Source organism: Podarcis melisellensis, assembly GCF_964234715.1.
Source record: "Podarcis melisellensis genome assembly, chromosome: 8".
NCBI classification, from domain to species: Eukaryota; Metazoa; Chordata; class Lepidosauria; order Squamata; family Lacertidae; genus Podarcis; species Podarcis melisellensis.
Genome location: NC_138540.1, coordinates 56,688,726 through 56,704,638, shown reverse-complemented (window position 1 = coordinate 56,704,638; position 15,913 = coordinate 56,688,726). Strand labels below are relative to the sequence as shown.

Sequence of the window (15,913 nt, the reverse complement as noted above, 5' to 3'; positions counted from 1 at the left end):
TAGCAGCAGAGAAATAACAAGAAAAAGAGGAACTAAATCCAGGGAGAAGAGAAACACAGAAAGCTGCCTTATACTGAATCAAGACCATTAGTCTATCTAGCTCAGTACTGTCTGCACTGGCAAGCGGCAGCTCTCCAGGATTTCAGGTGGGCGTCTCTTCCAACACAACCGGAAGATGCTGCAGGAAACTGAACCTGGGATCATCTGCTTGTAAGGGAGATGCTCTAGAATTGAGGTGTGGTCCTTCCCCAAACAGAGACTTCAGAAGATACAGATGTTACATGTGGTGGGTCATTATGGTCTTCCCTTGTGGCTTGCCAGAGCAGCAGCTGCTGCCACCACCACTGTAGCAACTTTGGATGGTTTTACTTCCTTTTCCAACTAGATTGCAACCCCCTTGTCCCATACACATCTGATACCTGCAAGGGCATGCCTGTCCTTTCCACCCAGCAACTCCCTGCCTCAGAGCCACAATAGCTGTATTCCAGAGCAAATGGCCCTTAAGAGAAGCATCCTGCTCAGAGGGAAAGGTGCCTGTAGGCATTAGGACCCAGGAGCTGGAAGCAGTAGCAGGATATTTACCAGCAGCTTCTGAAGAAGCGGGTGGGTTTGGGGAAACCTAGTGAACACAACTGCCTGTCACAGCCAGGCCTTGATTAGCTGCAAACAAAGGGACTTTCTTCTTTTCCTCCCGGCTCAACTGAAACAGAAACGGCCCAATGAACTACAAGGAGGGACAAAGGAATGACCCTAAAATCATAGACCAGTGGAGTTGGAAGGGACCCCAAAGGCTTGAGTTCAACCCCTGCAATGCAGGAATCGCAGCTAAATAATCCCTGGCAGATGGCCATCCAATCTCTTCTTAAATATATCCAATGAAAGAGTCCACCAGCTTCTGAGGGAGTATTTTCTGTATCTTTGGGAAGCGAAAGTTCAACTCTGGCTTAGTTCTCAGTGAGGACTGAATCTGTGCCTTGTGTCCCACTTCTAGTGAACAAGGATGCATTACGTGTGAAAGAAGCTGGAAGCCTGAACATGTCTATCAAATAAAGCTAAAGACCACACCAGGTGCCCATTCCTTCTGCCTTTAAAACTAAGGTTTATTTTTTATGAAAAAATTGTTACAGGAATCATCACCCTGTGAGCTGTAAGTGTCCTTGAAGCACCTGCTCCCATGGAGGAGGGAAGAACAGGCACACACGCAACATGGGAGGTCTGGGGTGGGGTGCGTCAAGCCAACGTCTCCTCTGATCACAGCAGGCCTTGGCGCTTCAGATCTTCGTAGGTCTTCTTGTTGACCACGTTCCCACTGGAATCCTCGTATTCCTCCTAGGTTGACAGAGAAGCCCAAGTGTGGGGAAAACCAGGAAAGCAGTACCCGGGCCCTAAGGCAAAGGTCTCCCCCACCATGGAGACAGCAAAGCGCTGAAACCCAGAAGCTGCTGCCACAGGCAACAGAAGCCTCTGCAGGCACCCTGCCAGCCCTGCCGCTGGGGGAGAAGTGGAGCGGCATCGGCCTCAAGCGGCAAAATGGGATGCACTGCCTCTGCTGAGACTCTCTGAGGAGCCAATCTAGTCCAGCCTCCTTTGGCCAATCAGGTGCTTCTGGGAAGCCTTGAAGCAAGGCAGAAGAACAACAGAGAGCATTCCAGCACCCCTCTATGATGCATCTGAATATGGAGGCTCCACTGAGCTGTCACGCCCTGTTTCTGACATTCAGCCCTGAGTGCTGTTGCTTATGTAGCTGAAACAGCCTCACCCAAACACAAAAGGGAGGAATCAGTAGCCAAGGGAGAAACCAATGCACTGAAACATGTTTAGACCAATGAAACCCCCCAGCTAGTTAACTACATGCTGGGAGTGGGGCAGGGACACACAACAGATGCCTGTATAGGAGGGGAAATAGGGTGGACAGTTATGGAGGAAACAGCCAATCTAGACATGGGAGGAACTCCTCTCTACCCTGGGACATTCACCCTGGTCACATGACTAGTAACAACCAATAGTTCTTATCCCCCTTGACTTCAGTGGGCTTTGCTAGCCAGTGCTAGCCTTTGCATTTCCTTTGCTAAACATTGGGGACCTCGGTAGAATTTGGCATGGGGACCGGAGCTGAAGGCACACACACCACTAACCCCCGGCCTGGTCCTCCCAGTCCCATTCCGAACAGACAACTGCAAGGGATGTCCCAACCCAGCTTACTTCTGTGTCCGGCTGCCACCTCTCCGAAGCCTTCTGTTGCTTCAGCTTTGCCCACACTGTAAACACACATGCACAAACTGTCAGAGGCGACTGTCAACTGCTAGCTCCCAGTCACAACCCAAGATGCCCAGGTGGAGGGATAGCTGCTACTCTGCTTGGGGAAGCACCAGAAGCCGTGCACCCCTGCCCAACCAGGGGTAAAGGATCAGGCTCCTGTCACACCATGAGTTGACCCTCTGAGAAGCTCCACCCACCCAGTCACTCTGCTGATCCTGGCACATCAGCAAAGAGGTAAATAAATCACACAACAAGCCAGCAGCTGGCAGAGCAGGCCCATCACTCTGATAAGATGGCCCCCACCCCCCACAATGTGAAACTGGCAGCCACAGGCAAACCCAGGGCCAGGAAGGCAACTTGTGGCCACTTACATGAAACAGCATCTTCAATCTGCGTGACGTTAGCAAAGTGAGCTGTGTTGGGGATTCCCAGGCATCGCATTCCATGGGCGTGGCGCCATTCCTATGGAACATAGAGGAGCATCAAGGCTTGGCCATGACGGAGCCAAAGTGCTCCAGAGGGAGGGGGAAAGGAGGGCAGAGAAGAGGCTGGCCTGTGCCACTGCCCTCCATGCAGAACTGCCACACAACCTGGGTCTCAAATAGAAGGCTAAGCTAAAAAGCAGCCAGTTGGGAAGGGTCCCCCTCCCCACTGCACAGTGGGGGCTCTGCAAGTGTTAAGATTCGAGGGCTGCTGCCTAGCAAGAGCCCTGAACCTTATGCAAACTGATAGTTTGTTTGGAGGCCCAATCAAACACACACACTCCCCAAATAAACACTGTGGCACTTTCCAGTGTCCTACCGCAAAATGTCGTTGGAAAGCTTTGGGCCCACGGTAGGTGTAGTTCCCACAGATCTCACAATTGTAGTTGATGTTCAGGCCGTGGAGCTTATACAGCCAATAAGGGATGGGCTGGAAGGCAAGGAGGTGGGGGGGGGAGGGAGAGAGAGAGAGTGAGCACACAAAGCAGTCACTTCCTCCCATCCCCTGGGGTGTGCTGCGAGCCCCAAAATGAGCCGGGCTTACTTTGCCATCCCACCCAAGGGGCAAGTTCTTGGGGTTGTAGATGATTTCGTTCTCTTCGTCTTCACTCTCACTCTCGCTGATCTGTTCCTCCTCCTCCTCCTCGCGTTCCTCACCGGTCCGTGCCTGCTTGCGCTGCACATTTTCATGAGTCAGCTGCCGCTGCTCCTACAAGGGGGTGGGAAAGAGAGCCAGTGAGTACAGTAGGAGGCCTACTGAACCACAACAGAACCCCAATGGCTAGGGAGAAGGATGGGAGACAGAGCTTACCCCAAGAATCTCCACGTGCTCGTAGATCTGAGCCTCCAGGAAAGCCAAGTCCTTGTTCCTCTCAGTGTCCCTGTCAAGGAAACGGCTTGATGAAGGGATAAGGATACACACACCCCATCCCACTTGCAGCGCCAGGAGGACCCACGTGGGTCACACAGCTCAGGTTGCTAGTCAAAGCTAAAGCCAAGGACAACATCTCTCCCACCCAGCTACTGGCAGAGAAGGAAGGAAGGAAGGAAGGAAGGAAGGAAGGAAGGAAGGAAGGAAGGAAGGAAGGAAGGAAGGAAGGAAGGAAGGAGCTGCCCCTCTGCAAGAAGATGATCTGAGCAGGATATGTTCAACTTCACCCCAGCCATACCCCCATGTGCCTCACCGCTTGCTCCCCTTTGTCTTTGGGTTCTTGGCAAAGAGAGAAGGGTCAAGGGCCTCCAGAGACTTGCCCTTGGTGCTGAACAGCCTCTGAGCACGTTCCTCTAGCGTCCTGGAGAGGAGGAAGAGAAGAAACGCATTATGTGCTTGTACCTCCAGATCCAGACAAACCCAGAGCTCATCCAAAAAACCAGACCTCTCACATAAGAACATAAGAGCCTGCTGGATCCGGCCTGTGGCCCATCAAGTTCAACACCCTTTTCTCACAGTGGTCAACCAGATGCCCCAGTATGAAGATCACAGGCAGGAATTGAGTACAAGAGCACTCTCCTTTCCTGTGGTTTCCAGCAAAGGAGGAGGAGTTATGCTAAGACCAGACCATGTCATTACCGAGGAGGCAGGTTTAGTCGTTGTTTGAGGACTATCCCTGCCTCCAGGTCTGGTCCTGACCGGAAGGATACAGTAATCAGCAAGGGAAACCCACATGACCTGAAAGTGTTGCTGTGCAATGCCAGGTCAATGATGAATAAAACCACTGCCATCCACGACCTGATTGTGGATGGAGGATTTGACCTGGCATGTGTGACAGAGACCTGGTTGGATGAAGCAGATGGGCCTGTCCTTGCCGCTGCTTGCCCACCAGGTTTCTCTTACGCACAGCAACCCAGGTCATGTGGGCGGGGAGGGGGGGTTGCAGTGATTTTTAGGAAGTCATTAGTCTGCACCAGGCGTCCTATTGGGAAGACCCAGTTTTCTGAGTGCATGTTCTGGAAGTTGGGCAATAGGGGCAGTACAGGATTCCTACTGGCGTACCGACCTCCCCGCTGCACCAAGGATTCCCTGCCCGAGCTGCTTCAGGTCGTGGCGGATATGCTCCTGGAGACACCTAGCTTGGTTGTCCTGGGGGATTTTAACATCCATGCCGACACGACCTTACAAGGAGCCGCTCGGGACTTCGTGGAAAGCATGGCCTCCATGGGGCTGTCCCTGAATAGGTCTGGCCCAACTCATAGCCACGGACATGCCTTAGACTTGGTGTTTACCTCTACGGATGTTGGTGATCTGACATTAACTAAAAGCGAAACAAAAGAAGTGCCATGGTCAGATCACTTCCTGGTGCAACTGGACTTCTCCGCAACCCTTCCCCTCCGCAGGGAGGTGGGACCGATTCGGATGGTCCGCCCCCGCCACTTAATGGATCCAATTGGCTTCCAGAGAGTGGTAGGGGATGCTTTAACCCAAGTTGATGGCCTTTCAGCTGATTCCCTGGTGGCCCGCTGGAATGCGGAGTTAACCAGGGCAATTGACTGTCTGGCTCCGAAGCGCCCTCTCCGATTGCATGGAGCCCGGACAGCCCCGTGGTTTTCCCCGGAGCTGAGGGTGATGAAACAATCGTTGAGACGGCTAGAGCGCCGGTGGCGGAAAACTCATTCTGAATCAGACCGGACACGGGTTAGAGCTCAACGTCGAGCCTACCAAGTGGCAATGGCGACGGCGAAGAGGGCCTTCTTCGCCGCCTCCATTGCATCTGCAGAAAACAGCAGCAGGAGACTTTTTCAGGTGGTTCGCAGTTTATCGGAACCACCTGTACCACCGGGGCCTGGTAGGGACCCCAAGATCTCCTGCAATGCTTTTGCAAAGTTTTTTGCAGATAAAATCGCTCAGATTCAGAAGGAGGTAGACTCCACCGTGGGAGCAGGGCCAGGGCGGGAGAGTGCTAGAGTTCTGTCTGGTCCTGTTATATGGGATCAATTCCAATCTGTTACCTCCGAGGATGTGGACAGGCTGCTTGGACGAGTGAAACCAACCACCTGTCTCCTTGATCCTTGCCCATCCTGGCTGATAAAAGCGAGCCCGGAAGCGCTGGGCGATGGGCTCTGCGGGGTGGTGAATGCTTCCCTCTGTGAGGGAGCCTTCCCAGACCCGCTGAAAGAGGCGGTCATTAAACCGCTTCTTAAAAAAACATCTTTAGACCCGGCCAATTTGGCCAACTATCGCCCAGTCTCAAATCTGCCATTCTTGGGCAAGGTGATTGAGCGGGTGGTTGCTGAACAACTCCAAGCACACCTGGAGGAAACGGACCATTTGGATCCCTTCCAATCGGGATTCAGGCCTCACCATGGGACTGAAACTGCCTTGGTCGCGCTGGTTGATGATCTCCGGCGGGCTAGGGACAAAGGTGAGAGCTGTTTCCTAGTTCTGCTGGATCTCTCAGCGGCCTTTGACACCATCGACCATAACATCCTTCTGGACCGTCTAGAGGGGCTGGGAGCTGGGGGCACTGTCATACAGTGGTTCCGCTCCTTCCTCCTGGGCCGTGTCCAGAAAGTGGTGGTGGGGGGTGAGTGCTCAGACCCCTGGGCTCTCACTTGTGGGGTGCCTCAGGGTTCTGTCCTCTCCCCCATGCTTTTTAATATCTATATGAAGCCGCTGGGAGATATCATCAGGGGGTTTGGACTGGGTGTTCATCAGTATGCAGATGACACCCAGTTCTACCTCTCCTTTAAATCAGAACCAGTGAAGGCGGTGAAGGTCCTGTGTGAGTGCCTGGAGGCGGTTGGAGGTTGGATGGCGGCTAACAGATTGAGGTTGAATCCTGACAAGACAGAAGTACTGTTTTTGGGGGACAGGAGGCGGGCAGGTGTGGAGGATTCCCTGGTCCTGAATGGGGTAACTGTGCCCCTGAAGGACCAGGTGTGCAGCCTGGGAGTCATTTTGGACTCACAGCTGTCCATGGAGGCGCAGGTTAACTCTGTGTCCAGGGCAGCTGTCTACCAGCTCCACCTGGTACGCAGGCTAAGACCCTACCTCCCCGCGGACTGTCTCGCCAGAGTGGTGCATGCTCTAGTTATCTCACGCTTGGACTACTGCAACGCGCTCTACGTGGGGCTACCTTTGAAGGTGACCCGGAAACTGCAATTAATCCAGAATGCGGCAGCTAGACTGGTGACTGGGAGTGGCCGCTGGGACCACATAACACCGGTTCTGAGAGATCTGCACTGGCTCCCAGTACGTTTCCGAGCACGATTCAAAGTGTTGGTGCTGACCTTTAAAGCCCTAAACGGCCTCGGTCCTGTATACCTGAAGGAGCGTCTCCACCCCCATCGTTCAGCCCGGACACTGAGATCCAGTGCCGAGGGCCTTCTGGCGGTTCCGTCATTGCGAGAAGTGAGGCTACAGGGAACCAGACAGAGGGCCTTCTCGGTAGTGGCGCCCGCCCTGTGGAACGCCCTCCCATCAGATGTCAAAGAGATAAAGAATTACCTGACATTCAGAAAACATCTTAAGGCAGCCCTGTTCAGGGAAGTTTTTAATATGTAATGCTGTACTGGTTTTAACACTGATTGGGAGCCGCCCAGAGTGGCTGGGGAAACTCAGCCAGATGGGCGGGGTATAAATAATAAATTATTATTATTATTATTATTATTATTACTCAGAAGCATCACTGCAACTGTGGAAACAGAGCATAGCCATCAGGGCTAGTAGCCATCAAGTGTCCTCTCCGTGAATTTTTCTAACCCTATTTTAAAGCCACCTATGTTGGTGGCCATCACTGCCTCCTATGGAAGCAAGTTCCTTAGTTTAACTCTGTGCTGCATGAAGAAGTATGGGTGTCATACACGGGGTCCAGTAGCAACAACACCCTCCCCCACAGCCAGCTCTAAACAAATCCTTTACTTACCCACCACATTTTAGACCCAAAGCCAGCAGTGCAGATTTCAGCCTGTCCAGTCCAAGGGACGCCAATTCCTGTGGGAGAAGCACAAATGCACAGAGGTGACATGACTTGGCTGTAAGTTAACCATCTCCTTTCCCTCGTCTAGCTGGGCAATGGGTAGCAGGAGCCTGGCCAAAGTCCCCGCACAGCACAGAGAGCAAAGGCGGCGGCAACAGCAGCAGTAACTGTTCTGGAAAGCTCGGAAACTGCCTTATACAGAGGCAGACCACTGGTCCATCTAGCTGAGTATCGTCTACACTTACTAGCAGCAATGGTTCCCCAAGGTTTCAGCCCTAAACAGAGATGTCACTGGGGATCAAACTTGGCACCTTCTGCATGCAAAGTAGGTGTTCTGCCTCTGAGCCGCAGCCCTTCCCCTCCTGCTTCCTTCCCAGCACCAACAAGACAGGCTCAAAAAGGCAAACAAACCTCCCAGGAAGAAAAGGCTGACAGGTCCAGGTGGGCCCCAGCATGGGTGAGGGCGCTGCTGGTCTCTTTCTGCCAAGAGACAAGAGGGTTAGTGGCTCAAGATCCTCCAAAACACAGTCCAAAGCTTTGGTGGCCAATTACTTAGAGCTCCTAAGGTGGTTCAAGGAGGCTGTCAGCAGAGACTTGCTCCATGAGACCATGATCTTGCCAAACCTCCAGCTCCCACCCCATCCTGGGCACTGCTCACCGGCCAACCAGGGAAAGTGCCGTTCTCCCACTTCTTCTCAAATTCTGCCTGGATTTTGCCAAACAGCTCGTTCTGGTCCAGCAATGGCTTCACTCGGTCTGTATAATCCTGCAGGTATTCTAGGAGCATCTCCAGATACCTGTATCAATCATCAAGGGAAGAGAGGGATGAGGTGACAGCCTCATCCTCAAACAATGCTCCTCACCCCACTGCAAGGAGCCCGCCAACAGAGATCCTACACAGAAAGATGCCAAACAAGGTTTATGGTTCTTTCAGCTTGTTACTAAGCCCACGTGGGTGACAGAGAAAATCTGGTCACAATGGATTTTGAGGGGCATAAAACAACTTGAATGGCTTTAATAACCTTAGGAGCAGAACACAAAAAATAGTCCAGACTGATAAAGATACATTAGAGGCTTTGGAAGAGTTTAATGTCTGTTCTCTCCCCGCCCCCCAAAAAGTTCTGAGTTCTCACCTCCTGTATTCAGCATTTTTCCTCTCCTTAGGAATGTCAAAAAGCTGGTCAAAAGTGGACAGGTATGTGATATAATCCAATTTCTGCAGAGGACAGGGAAAAAGAGATAATTAATTGTGACTTCATGCAAGATCCCAATGCAGGCACTGAATCGTTTCCTAGATAATCCCTACTCCCTGCTGCTCACCCCCTTAACTGCATTCCATTAGGCGGAAGAGGGAGACAGAAAGGCCAATTCTGTTGGTTCAGCTGGGACCACCTGCCTCCATTTTGCTCTTCCCAGAACTGTTTCCCTAGTTATTAAATATTTCTGAAGCTATTAAGAATTAGTGCTTGAACACCTGTTGCTTGTTCCTTCTCCATTCCGTTTCCCTTCTGTTTGCACTCTAATGCATGCTATACTTGGTGGGCAGGGCCATTTGGGTACAGAACAGAGGACAAGAAATGCTTCCAAATCCTAGACAACCTGGTTGGAAATCTCACCTCTGAGGACTTGAGGTTAATGTACTTGAGATAACAGTCATGCAGGTCCAAGTAGCGGCCATATCCTTCTTCATCAGTGAACTCCACAAGGTCTGCAGAAAACAAATAGAGACAGACAACTCAGAACTGGCATAATGAGGAAGAGAACTGAATCCCCAGGCCAAGAACAAAGAGCATTTCCTCTAGCTTGGCTACAGTGCAGATGAAGACAAGCAAGAAGCAATCTTGCAGCATTAGGTCCTCTGCCCATTTTTGTTTCAACTATCTGGAAAGTGTAATGGGCATCAGAATAGGAGGCCAAGCAAGGTGTTATGCCAGACAGGTTAGATTTAAAACTTACTCTGAGCCTCTTCACTGGGATTCTCCCGGGCCTTCAAGAGCTCCTCAAACTCCACCGACATCGGCACACAAATCTACAAGGGACAGATTACTACAGGTGTTTAGGATTAACAGGCCAGATAATGAACAGGTAATAAATGCAGTGATACCTGATCCAAAATACATTAGACCTTATGCTAGTAGTTAAACAAGACATGAAGGAAAGAAATGTTTGCAGGAGACAACAGAAGATTAAGGGAACAGACATATTACAACAGTGGTTCCCCAAGTGGGTGGTATTGCCTCCTGGGGTGGGGTGGGGTTACTTAGGGGCTGCTGCAGATGTGCTTCTACAAGCATGTTTTTCGCTTATTTATGATTGACCAGGATAGAGCCTAGAATGAAACACTTTCTTCACTTCTTACTGCTTATTTCTTTTACTCTTATCACTTTTGAGGCAATTTCTGATTGATATCCTGCACTATTGACAATGGTTAAAAAGCTTCTTGTTGCATTTCCAACATCATATTTGGTGGAATGTGATTTTGGTGTAGTCATCCAACTTCTCTCCAAGCAAAGAAATCAAATCTTACAAAGCATGGAGAGTTAAGGCTCCTGCAAAGTGACTTTAAACCAGACATTGGGAAATGGATTTCACTTTATTAAGTCTGTCCATCACATTAAGAGTTTACTGAATAGTAAAGTAGTTACTAAATGTGGTAATTAATAATCTTGCTAAATAACCATCAGACTTTGAAAAGCAAGTATTACTGGATCAAGTTCATCAATTCTGTTGAATTAATTAAGATAAATAGTTTAATTGGCTTTTGAATAAGTGTGCAATTAATTGTTACTGTTTTGCATTTTATTGTTATTATCTTCTTTAGTGAGTTGTGCAAACCACTATTCTGAATAATGCTTTTTGTAGGGTAAGGAGGCACTGGAGGTGAATTTATGGAACCAAGGGGGAATTAGAATGAAAAAGTTTGGGAACCACTGCACTACCAAATTTTGGGAGGCAGACAAGGAGAGAAGTTGAACAACTGCCTAAAGGTTTTGGAAAGAAAAGCAATGTGTATTTGGTGCATAAAAGGACAGCATGAAAAGAGGTAGTGGAGATTGCTTCTAGTATGGAAAGATGAATACAGGAAGCAAAGATCAAACTAGAAAATATAGCATATAGGCTACAGCACAGACAGTCAAGTCACTTTAGCAATACCAGAAGCAACCATGAAATCCCAGGGTCTTCAGACCAAGTAGGGCAACTAGTCAGTGGTGCTACTCCTTGAGGATTCATTACACACACAACCTCACCTCATTTGGGTGTTTCCGATGGAACTCTTTAATCTGCTTCAAACGATTGTAGAACTCAGCAAACTCATTGGGCCCTGAAATGGCACTGAGTTCTTCCTTCCGCAATCTATAGAAAACAGGAGGAGGAAGCCTTTTCAGATCGGCTAGCAGGATTGCTTGCAGAAGGGGAAAGAAATGAGGGCTCTGGCCTGATTGGTGCTGCACATGGAACAAGGACTACAGCAGTGCATGCTTTCTGGATTTTAAGTGTTCCCCCTCCCTTCCAGTACCCATTCAACCAGGTCCTGCCAGCTCAAAGTCTGCTGCCCCTTTCTCAAAGAAACTGCCAGGTAACAAGACCCTTCTTACCCGTCTTTGTCGTCGTACAAGTCTCTCAAGTTGCCGCTCACCTCCATGTATCTCTGGAAGGAAAAGAGGGACAGGGCCCACGAGTCAGCCATAACAGCTCTGGTGGCAGCAGGAGGTGGCTCCCCAAGTTTGAAGGGGCTGGGCTTCATGGTAAAATGGCAGCAGAGCTCCCTGCCCACCTTGCACCATCAGCTGTCCCTTCTGCCTCTCTGGTTGTCTTGAGGCACTTACTGCTCCTGCATCTTGTGTCACTGAATTATCTGAATCCTACTTGCTTTCCAAGCTTTCTTAGTGCCACCTATGCCAATGTAACCAATGCCAAATGCCAATCATTTGCTACAGGGGAGAGTCTGCTGGGACCATCAAGAGGCACCAGCTTTCCCACCTGCCTTGTCCCCTCCCAGCCCCACCTGGAACCCTTATAAGGCAAAGATGATGACTTAAGCATTCTTATCTCTTCTTAAGGTTTGTTTTAGGGAATGCTCTTTGCCTTTTTGGCAGGAGTGTGGATATGTTCAGTTTTCAATCCTGCTGGAATCCTTCAGATATGTTATCATTTGCATTTGCGTTGTTTTGGACTTGCTTTCTTGCATTTGTATATACCCGTTTGTTCTGGGCAGCCGCTTTGGGAACCTTCTTAGTTGAAAGGCGGCATATGAATAAACAGTAAGGTAAAGCCCACCCTTCCCACAAGACAAGGCCCGGCCTACTCACATCCTGCATGGCCCGCGTGCGGTGGTCCGAGTTGATCTGGTCTCGAAGCTGCTTAGAGGGAGAGACAAAGAGGGATGAGGGGGGTGCGGGTCAATCGCGGGTGTGGGGCGATGCGGGGCCGGCGCCCCCAGCATCCCCTTCCCCCTCCTCACCGTGGACTTCCGCGTGAGCATCTCCTTGACCATGACGTCCATCAGCCGCTCGCGCTCCTCGTGGTAGCGGCGCTGCTGCTCCAGGATGGTCTCCATGGCGGCGGCGGCGGCAGCAGCGGAGGAGGAGGCCGGTATTAGGACTCGAGTCCCGCTCGGCGGGACCGGAAATGGCGAACTCTCAAAACCGGAAGCCACTCTTCCAGCGGTCCCTCGCAGTTCCTTCCCCGGCGCAGGAGAGTTCCGGCGGAAACACTATGGCTATAGCTATGGGGGTCGGCGCGGGATGTGCAGAGGCGGATGGGGCTGCTCGGGGTTGGCGAGGGTGGGGGACGAACCGTCGCACCGCCCCTTCATCCGCGAGCGACATTAACCCTTGCAGAGCCGGGGGGTGAAGGGACGAGGATCGTGCCCAGTTATGTGACCAATCCGACACGCGAATGTCTCGTGGGGTTAGGGTTAGAGAGTCGCCCATTGTTTTTATTTTTAAAGAGATGGCTGTTTCGGCTCCTGCTGGCCCCGGAAGAAGCCCCCGTTGGGCCAGACGTGATAAAGGAGACACGTGTGTGTGTTTGTGTGTGTGTGTGTGTGTTTTGGGGGCGCCTGATTAAGTGATGAGACAGGAAGCTCTTTGTGGGGATACCCCACTCCCATACTTGCTGCGTGGCGATTGCTGGCGCCCAACGGGCCAGGAGCCTTTCAGGGCCACCCTGCCGGAGGACCTTCCCTTGCAGCAGGTGGGATGAGGCGGGAATGGGGTGTGCCTCAAATCAAGCTGTGCCCCGTCCTGGGCTTGGTGGAACACGGAGGGAAGTAGCGTCTTGGATTCGGCTATTGCCTTCAGTGGGAGGTCCATGACTTTCCCCATCCCCAGCAGTGGGGCGAAGCTGCCCTGTCCATCGATGTAGCAACCCCTGGCGGAGGACGGGGATGCGCGCGAGCAATACAGAACTCGTGATCGCCCAAAGTTGCCCTCCAACTGTGTGCCACAGTAGCAGTGCCTTTTCTTCCTGATAACTTGTAAATGTCAGATACTTGCCTTATAGCAGGCACTTCCAACAGGTAGATCGTGATCACTAGACGTCTGCGGTAGATCACTGGCACCCCCAAAGAAGCTAAACAACTTTGTCTCCCCTAAAAAAAAAAGCTCAACATTACTGCCTTGCGCCCCCCAAAAAGGGGCTTTCCTCCTCCCTAAAAAAACGTTGACCTGAACCCCCCAAAAGGGGGTAGGTCACTCCAAGTTTTAACTCTGAGTAGATCGCAGTCTATTAGGAGTTGGCCACCCGTGCCTTATAGCAAGGAACATTTTTTAATTTTATTTTTAGTCTGAGAGCTGCATATAAGTGCCCCATTCCTGGGCACTTATTGCTCACCCATATTTCTTCAATGAGTGTGAAAGCAGCAGGGGGCATTTTGACTGTGAAGCTGAACTGGCTCATTCTCTGCCGCCACCCTGTACTCCACAAAATGGCAAATTGGTCCCTTCCCCCACCTGGTAATGTTCTGACTAGGTTGCTTTTCTGACATAAAGGGGCTGCAGGGGGGCCAGGGCACATTCCCACACTTGTTTGTCCTGGAAGTTATAAATAGGGTTGACACATAAATTGTGTCCCATAAATAGGGACACAAAAACTTTTTTTGGGGGGGGACAAAGTTGTTGAGTGAGGGCAGGCCGTAAATTTGTACAATATTAATTATTAAATTCAAAAGAGATCCAAACCCTACCAAAAAAAAGCCTTCTGAACATTTCATTAATATTATGGTGGGGGACTAGCTGGAAGATCACTGTTGAGGGCTCAGAGGCTCCTGGACTTTCCATGGGAATTCTCTTTGTATAAGCTCTCTTCTCTTCACAATGGAGGCCAAACCACCCATCACTATAATGATAAAAAGCACAGTCACTCCCAATCATAACTCTCACCAACTTCCTGCTGAAACAAGGTGCTGTCTGCAGCAAACCAACAACCTACTCTTGTCCCCTCCCTTTGCTGCATATGAGTAACAGTGTTAGAAACTGAGATAAGAAAGCTAGGAGCTGAATGGCACCTTAAACCTAGGTTACGGGCACACTTTTTATAACAAGAATACAAAGCTGAAAATGAATGAACTGCAGTTAAAATATTATGTTCATTTTTCACGTGGTGTAGTCCTTCCCTTGCCCATCCCCCTAATATTCTTAAGAGAGTCTCTCCTCCAGGATGATGCTGCCCAGCCGTGACTAGCCAAACACACCTTTCAAGGATCACTCCCCCACCCCCATAATTTGCAAGAGGACAGGGTGTGTGGGTACACACACAGTCACTGCCATCTCCCCTCCCCTCCTAGCTTGGGGTGGGAGTGGGAGAGGCTTAGTCATGAGCACAGCATTGTACCCAGGTGGCACAATCTCCCTTCTCTCCCACTTCACACACATTTAACAGTATGCTGGCTCAAGAACTGTGTGCTCCAGTTGAAATTCCTCCCTTCTGCATGTCCAGCAGGGAGGTTCACCCCATTACCCGCAGAAGTGGCTGAGATGCTCCTGCATGGGGTTTACCTCTTTGCTCTGTCCTTGGCAAGCGCCATGACAGTTAAGGCAACATGTTAAGACTTTCCTAATATTGTTTGTAGTGGGAACACATTAATCCACTGCCCCAGGCTCAGATGCTCTCCTGGGATTCCTGATTGGGGCTCAGCAACTTCATTCCTGTGTCTTTGCTGCTCAGAATCACCTCCATCCTGGATGCTGCTCAATAAAGGCTGTGAATTTGCATATTTGTTGATAGGGCATGATAGAGAGGGATTGGAGTCTGAAGGGCTCAGGCAGTGTTAGGGGGCAACGCCCCACCCCCATGGCCCCATCTCTTGACCCATTCTCCTCCCTTTTAAAAACTTCATTAAAAAAACCCAAGTTTTCTTCCAGGGTGGCTGGGTGAATTGCAAAACACAATGCAGGTGAAACCACAACCATCCACCTTAATTTGCCCAGAGGCTGTGGCTGCAGAGATGGATGTGGAAGAGACATGTTTTGTTGCAGCTGGGGCAGATGAAGGTGTCCAGTTGTGCTGCTGCAGATGCACCATGGTGATATTCAAATGTGTGGGTGTAATGGGTCTGTACCCTAGTCCTTTAAATTCTATGGGTTACTTCCTGTTCTCCCCTCTCAGTTTCCCTGCAGGCTTCTCAAATCATTTGTGGGAAGCAATGAAGAGTCTTGCTGAGATGCTGCCCAGCAGGGCAGGGCTGGCCAATAGGGCAGAAGAGAAAGTGGTCATAGGGTGGGGGGAGAGTGGGGGGCTAAATACAGGAGCCAGAAGGTTGGTCTAATGCTCACCTGATGCGCTTAGGTACGTATGAATGAAGGGTAGGTGTCCTGGTGTGGGGTCATATCCTGCATGGGGACCTGTGACCCCTGCATGACAAACACGAGCTCTTCTACCTCTCCAGGGTGCCAGCCCTTCATAACCAGGAGTTAAGGCAGTGGGGCAAGGGGTGGAGTAGCAAAAGCCTCCTTCAGTGCCTGACTCCTGTGTGCTGCTGTGGCTGTTGGAACCTGCCCTGTGGAGCTGCTGGTATTGTGGCCTTGATCTTTCTCTTTTGCCCCTGACTAGAGGCCCCCCCCCCCAAGATATGCCAAAGGTGAGTAGGGGGCAGAGGCTCCATCTCCATCGCAAGCTCCCCAGACAAGTGCCCAACAGGAGGCATGCTACAGCTGCTGTTGTAGGGTCTCCTGTCCCTCCCATTGGCTCTTCGTCAAAAGAGTTTCCTTCCCTGGGTGGGTATTGAGCCCTTGGCCCAGGAGGGCTGTGGGATCC

The 15,913-nt window shown here is 50.8% G+C and overlaps 1 protein-coding gene across 1 annotated transcript; it reads right to left on the bottom strand.

Annotated features, from left to right (window-relative positions):
• Positions 1 to 1,071: 1,071 nt before the first annotated feature.
• Positions 1,072 to 12,303, bottom strand: SF3A3 (splicing factor 3a subunit 3). The gene is made up of 17 exons (XM_081921589.1): positions 12,120 to 12,303; positions 11,968 to 12,015; positions 11,254 to 11,306; positions 10,906 to 11,011; positions 9,614 to 9,686; positions 9,274 to 9,365; positions 8,791 to 8,873; positions 8,316 to 8,454; positions 8,069 to 8,137; positions 7,604 to 7,671; positions 3,926 to 4,033; positions 3,553 to 3,622; positions 3,286 to 3,450; positions 3,061 to 3,171; positions 2,631 to 2,721; positions 2,203 to 2,258; positions 1,072 to 1,329 (listed from the first exon to the last, which is right to left on the bottom strand). The coding sequence occupies exons 1-17, from the start codon at positions 12,213 to 12,215 to the stop codon at positions 1,252 to 1,254; spliced, it is 1,506 nt and encodes a 501-aa protein (XP_081777715.1). The 5' UTR covers positions 12,216 to 12,303; the 3' UTR covers positions 1,072 to 1,251.
• Positions 12,304 to 15,913: the final 3,610 nt, after the last annotated feature.